At 37.9% G+C, this 6,668-nt stretch overlaps 1 protein-coding gene across 1 annotated transcript; it reads right to left on the reverse strand.

The window, feature by feature from the left end:
* Positions 1-1,252: 1,252 nt before the first annotated feature.
* Positions 1,253-6,340, reverse strand: LOC147862680 (glutamate receptor 3.1-like). The gene is made up of 6 exons (XM_087320673.1): positions 5,692-6,340; positions 3,899-5,304; positions 3,427-3,707; positions 2,822-2,853; positions 2,299-2,705; positions 1,253-1,755 (listed from the first exon to the last, which is right to left on the reverse strand). The coding sequence occupies exons 1-6, from the start codon at positions 6,035-6,037 to the stop codon at positions 1,363-1,365; spliced, it is 2,865 nt and encodes a 954-aa protein (XP_087176799.1). The 5' UTR covers positions 6,038-6,340; the 3' UTR covers positions 1,253-1,362.
* Positions 6,341-6,668: the final 328 nt, after the last annotated feature.

Genomic DNA, 6,668 nt, shown 5'->3' on the forward strand with positions numbered 1-6,668 from the left:
TGGCTCTTCGCTTTGTCATATATATTTTCACAATATCTTTGCCTCATTTCATTAAAAATTGTACAACCTTGGGGTATAAATCATATTCATTAATAGGTTGAATCCGCTATCTAACTACTATTGTCCATGATCTCATATATTTATTTATTGTTAAGGATATTTTAATTCTCTTATATGAGATGCAATGTGTTCATATTTTGTTCTAGGATCTAGTTTGTGCTAGCATTTCGGTTTTGTTTTGCAAAAAAAGTGATAACATCAATGTTGTATGACCCATTGTGCATGAGCTCAAAGTAAAAGTAGTTAAAAGATGCACCATTGGTTCCCTAAATCCCAAAACCTATTGCAAGGTACAAGATACATTGTGGACAACTTGCGCTATAAGGCAATCTTGGGGAAACAACAAGTTAGTTGAGCACAATCTAGTTGTGTGAATTGAGACAATGGCTTGGAATGCATCCATTCTCACTAAGTTGCATTTGTATTTATTCACCTAGGAGAACATGAGCTATTGCTCTTTGTTGCAACTAATATGTGTATTTTGATATCATGTGCATTCAATAATATATTGTTGTTCTCTAAGGCATTGAACCAATTTTAAATGGTTAATTGTCAATGTCAAACCTCTTAATCCCTCATAATCTAATCCGCACATTGTCTAGTTGTCTAGAACGTTGTTATCTCATGCCGAGAAGTAAAAATGATGCCACAAACTAAAACTATCCTCAATCTTGCCGTAACAATTATATTGGGCAATTAACTTACCCCTATCTTCCCAATCAAGAAGGTGATGCCAAAAGTTCCATCTGAAACGAAACAATTTACCTTTTATATATTGCCATCAACTGTTAAGAAACCAAGCATAATATAGATCATCATGAACCAATAAGTTGTCCTATTATAACCAATCTTGATATCTTAGCATTTTATCATTTGTAACATGTTGCCAAGAGTTCCATGTAGTGCTTTGCCCATGAGATATGCCAAGCATCCAAATAAATATAAGTCAATATTCATGTCAAGGTTATGTTTTTATCTTACTCAACATACACTTATTCCAAGTGTGGCCCTCACACATACATGATTCCACACCATCCAAATGGGGGGGAAAGCAAGGTACCCTTGAATTCAAGTAAGTTGCTTGGGGTATTTCAAGGAAGTTTCTGCTAAAAACTACTTTATTGACTTTACAAACACCTACTACACTTATAAATCCTATAGATAGACAATGCTTGAACATTACAAACATACTAGCCAAATTTGAGACTTATTATTATCAAATAACATGCCCAAAAACACCCAAAAATTTCATGAATGAGTAAACATCAGAGAGTTAGGTTACTACATTAGAGTTAAATTAAATCATAATGGTATTGAGTTGTTTGAAGGGTTATCACTTTGCTTTCTTCCATGAACATATCGATCAGCAAAATCAATGAATTGACTCATGTGACTCCAAGCATGTGTATTATGGGGAAGAATTGACAAACTACGATTGTGCTTCCGATATTGCACAAACAACATCAACATATGTATCAAAACACATACCAATGACACCACCCCTGATATCAAAAAGAGAACCCAAAAGTTCTTTAAGCTTAACTGGCTTGAGTCTGATGTTGTACTCCATTGTACGTCCTGGCACATGCTACCTTTGAACCAATAATCCTTGATGTGTTGTAGTTCACCTGATTGCGACATTTGCAATATTGCTTGTGATAAGTCCTCGGATATTTCGGAGTTTCGAGGGAATGCCTAGTATACACCATGACACTGTCAATGTGAATAACATATCAACACAAGAAAAGATTGTTCAATGTACTAGTACTTTTTGGGTTGTTTTTCTTAAGACATGGATGGGCAAGCTTTTGAGAGGCTTAGTTTGAAAAGTTTTTGTAAGCCTAAGAAAGCAAGTTTTCAAGAAGCAGAGTTTGAAAAATGATTGTAAAGCCTACAGAAACATGATATTTATAGCTCTAGACAATATTTTGTAGTATATCATTCATGCACTATTAGTGATGTAGGGCAGAGTGAGAAGGGCATGATTTTAGCATTTGTGCCTATAGTTGATGTAAGCCATATGTCACGAGTTCAATTCCAAATCACACAAATGGCAGTTGAACCCTCTATTGCGAGGAAAACAAAATGAATTCTATTGTTTTCAGAAGTCTAATTTGAAAATTGTTTGTAAAACCTATATTTTCAAAGACAAGTAAATAATTGATGTGCTTTTTTTATTAGTTATTTACACACTTTTGTATGCATATAAGGAAATGTCTAAGGAAGCTTCATACGTACAAATCCCCATCCACTTTTGGTGAACTCTTGGCCAGCAATGACATAATGCTTGCAGTTAGTCTGTTGAAACAGCTGGATGTAAGGAAGTTCATCCACAATCGCTGCGACGCCCCCTCGATGTGGCCCTGCCTCTAATGCTTGTAGGTATGTTTCAGGTGTTGTTAACTCTTTCAACCTTCTTGGATCCACATGGAGACCTATCAAATAGTCCCTAACAAATGATCCAGTTTGATAACCTATCGGAAGGCTGCTTTGCACTAAGCTATCAAGTCCCAATATACTTGGACTTAGTTGCTCCACTGTGAGAATAGATGTAAGGTTTGCCGTATAACTCGAATTGATTATTAATATCACAAACAACCAAACAATCAGCACAACACGGCCGAGGAAACTTCGCGTCCCCTCCTCTGGAGAAGAGTTTCAAGGAAAAAAATTCGTTTTGTTAATCTCCATGAATGTTATACAATGCTTACATAAAGTAATCCAAATCCTGTGACTGAAAAAGAGTTTAGCGAAACCTTACTATGTGCGTAAAACAATGTTGAGAAGATAAAACTGCAACAGCGAAACATGTGTTAGATATGATGCAACTTCCCAACGTAAAATAAATGAGTTCAGTATGTATATCATGTAACCATGTACGGAGTCTTCGATTGATTGATCAATCCAGTCTTAATAAGTTCATGCTCTTTAAGCAATACCACTTACAAAGACAAACTCTATATAATTGTCTTTGTATACATATGCCCTTTGCCTACATGGTTTTCAAATTTTCTTTGATTTCTTTTAACAACCATATGTTTAACAAGGCATTTTGTACATTAACATTCTTTTGTCAACTTCTTTCCAGCCCATATTGAGATTTGCACGCTAGTAATATAAGTTAATTTGCTTTAATAACAAGAGAGAAAACATGGGGATAGTCATATAGTTTTCCCTTATATTCTAATGTCTTTCAGAAGCACATTCCCACGTGAAAGCTTCAGGAGTTTTTTATGATTTTCCTTGATGTTTCTGGATCTGAATATGAATGAAGAAATGATTTGCTATGTAGTTAGTGACAAGAATATCAATAGCAGTAACACATGCATCAATACCTATGAAGACAATATGTTGAGATCAACTTACGTAAGTGTGATTATGAGTTGCCTGTTCGGAGGGCCTCGAAACTCCTCATTTATGTTGTGTTCCAGTCGCCAGATCACCAGCGCGGTAAATAGAAAGAATAATAGAACTGTCATCCATAGGATTGAGGAAAAAGGACCAAGAAATGCCCATGGATTACTTTTCCCCTTAGCTTTAAGGGGCACAAGGACCACAAGCCCAGACTCTGTAAATGGTTGAGTGAAGTCAACTATTCGGAGACGATCTGCCAGTATAGCAATATCTCCAACAAGTGCATCATATTCCTGCTATTAAGGTATCAAAAGAAATTTAGGATTTAGTTTGTTTCTTGAGTGAATATCACCCCCCTCGTGAGTACTTGAGATGCTGTGTGGGTTTCTTCAAAAGGAAAAAACTAATTTCATTATATATATATATATATATATATATATATATTGTGAACAACTTTGGACAATAATGCAAGCAGCATTTGAACCTGTCTAGCTAGCTTGAGAATCATGTCTGCATATATCGGCATATGTGTACCATCTCCAATCATTTCATAGCGGTATGGTACGGCATAGGGAAGGTACTTCAGTGCAGCTTCAAAAACTTCGATACAAAAACCATGGTAAGTACCATTATTTGAATCAGTATTATCGCCGACAACTTCGGAGTAGGCACCGGCCTTTTTTGGAACTCCGATCCTCAAAGGGCTACCATTTTTGGGCAGTGTCCAACCACGTGGAGCTTCCATCGACCAACCCGGCCATGTGATGGACATTTTTGTCGCATTCACTGGCATTCCATTGTAAGATAGGAATGTATGGTCCTCTGAAATGGCAGTGTTGAGATCTGACAATTCAACGTTAGGAGGGGCTTTTAGAGAGATGCCTGAACTATTTGCCCACCAGTATCCTACCGTATTTAGCCGTTTATTAACGATGTTGATATACTCAAATGATGCTCCCTCAATGTCTCCTGTCTTAGAAAACTTTATTGGGCCTGATGCACCAATAAATTTTGTTTGGAGTATGTAGTTTCTCATGGTTTCTCCACCTTCAAAAATGTTGAGATGAGTTAGCTCCGATTCACCCCCAACAGATACAGGCAAGGGAGGTGGTTTAATGAAGTTGATTGTTTGCTTGTCATTCAAATATGATTCTAAGGCACGAGCAACCACCCATACAGCATCATATGCATATAGACCGTAAGAGTTCGTATTGGCGCTCGGATACAAACCAAGTGAGTGATTCAGATACTTCTTCTTCCATCCAGCCAAAAAACCATTCAATTGCGGGGTTTGATTTATGTGCCGCCTTATGCCAACAATGCCCTGTGTATAGTCATAACCCTTTGCAAGAAGGCTTGGGTTCCCTAAGCTTGTAGCAAGTAGATCAGTGACGATCCATACATATCCGGAACCTAACATGTTCAAGTAAGAAGCTTCTTGGAGGACCATATGCCCTACATCTACATGAGTATGAAGTACGAAAATCCGTGTTTGTTCGTTGGTAAGCTTCACAAGTTGTTTGGCAAGAGTGGGCTTGTCTACCTCGGGTGTAAAGGCTACTTTATCTACTAGTTTGCTACCTCTGATTTGCAGTGCATCACTCAATGTGGAAGCTCCATTTGAACCATAGTCATCATTCATGTGAATCAACACAATTTCCCTCCACCCATAGTTTGCAATGAAGGATGCTATTGCTTCCATTTGCAAGACATCATTAGGTGCAACACGGAAGAAGAAAGGATAGTCCATCTCCGATAGGTGTGGATCAGTTGCACCAAATGAGATGAAAGGGATTAATGTCCGCCTTCCTATGTGAGCTGAAAACTGTGAAACAGCTGAAGATTGAGGACCCACGATTGCCACGACCCCTCTCTTCACAAGCTCTACAGCTGGCGAGCGTATTCAAATCGATAAGAATGAACCAAAACAAAATCAAAATGTTTCAATTAAATTTTCCATTAAGTAGCAAAGCACTTATAAGATCTGGCAGCATTAGACGTTCGTTCACTTTGGGGTTTCCTGTCAGTAATGTTAAACCGTTGCTAAAAACATTCTTTCACAGCAAGAATCTTAAGACATTTCTCCCACAATACTGATATCCATTACATTTCATTTAAAATGAATTATTGGACATTGTGTGGAAATGCTGCTAAATGAGGGAAGATACCAGGCACTTGTAAAACCCAAATGGGAGAAATGTCAAAGGCTTGCTGTGATATATTTAGTTCAAATAGATTTCATACATTAATCAGAAGAATATACAGGTCAAAATTTACCACAAGCAGCTCCTTGCACGGGGTTACAACCCGTATCGAGAGTCTCTAAGATGAGTTGTGTGTGAGGTAGAACATCCCTTGCATTGTTCACATCCTGTATCGCAAGCTCGATTGCCATTCTCGCAAAGTCACCGATTTCAGTGTTGGACACGAGCATAGCCCCTATCCTCACGCTTGAAGGAGGGGGCAACACGTGCGGTGTGGTTAAATTGGTCGTGTTGGAAGAATAAAGAAAGCCCATTGAAGGGAGGTTTAGACACCATGCTGTGGGTATGATTAGGGCAAGCATGAGTATATGGGCGCATGGCAACAAGACAAGCAAAGAAGTAGGAGATGGGTATTGCATTGCTTTGGATACCACATCAATCAAACAAAGAAAACCTCTGTTTCTTCTTCTTCTTCTTCTTCTTCTTCTTCTTCTTCTTCTTCTTCTTCTTCTTCTTCTTCCTCTTCCTCCTGCTCCTCCTCTTCATTGATAGGAGGTCACGATTATTGACTAGGGTTGTGTGCATCCCTGTGGTCGTCTGATCATGCATGGAAAACATGGCCATGGAAAAAACAAGTTAATTTATATGATGAGCTAAGCAATAACAGAAAGATATGTGGGTGTGGGTCTGCGTGTGTGCATCAGGATTCAGAACAGAGCAAGGCTTGCTATTCAACTAAAACAAAAGAAAAAAAGATGGCTTTAGCAACTAACAACTACAAGTGAGAAAGTATTGTCTTGTCAGTTGACATACACACATTCCACACATGTTGAAAACTGAGGATATGTATGTATGTATGTATGTATGTATGTATAAGTGAGAAAGTTTTGTCTTGTCAATTGACATACACACATTCCACACATGTTGAAAAGTGAGGATATGTATGTATGTATACATATGTATTATGTATGTATATGTAGTGTGTACATTAACATGCATACTTATCCATAGAGCTATCATCAATGATATTTCTCACCCCTCACCGAAAGT

Source organism: Azolla caroliniana, unplaced genomic scaffold, assembly GCF_043228905.1.
Source record: "Azolla caroliniana isolate FFs.n. ecotype wild unplaced genomic scaffold, voAzoCaro1.0.p SCAF_6, whole genome shotgun sequence".
Lineage (NCBI taxonomy): Eukaryota > Viridiplantae > Streptophyta > Polypodiopsida > Salviniales > Salviniaceae > Azolla > Azolla caroliniana.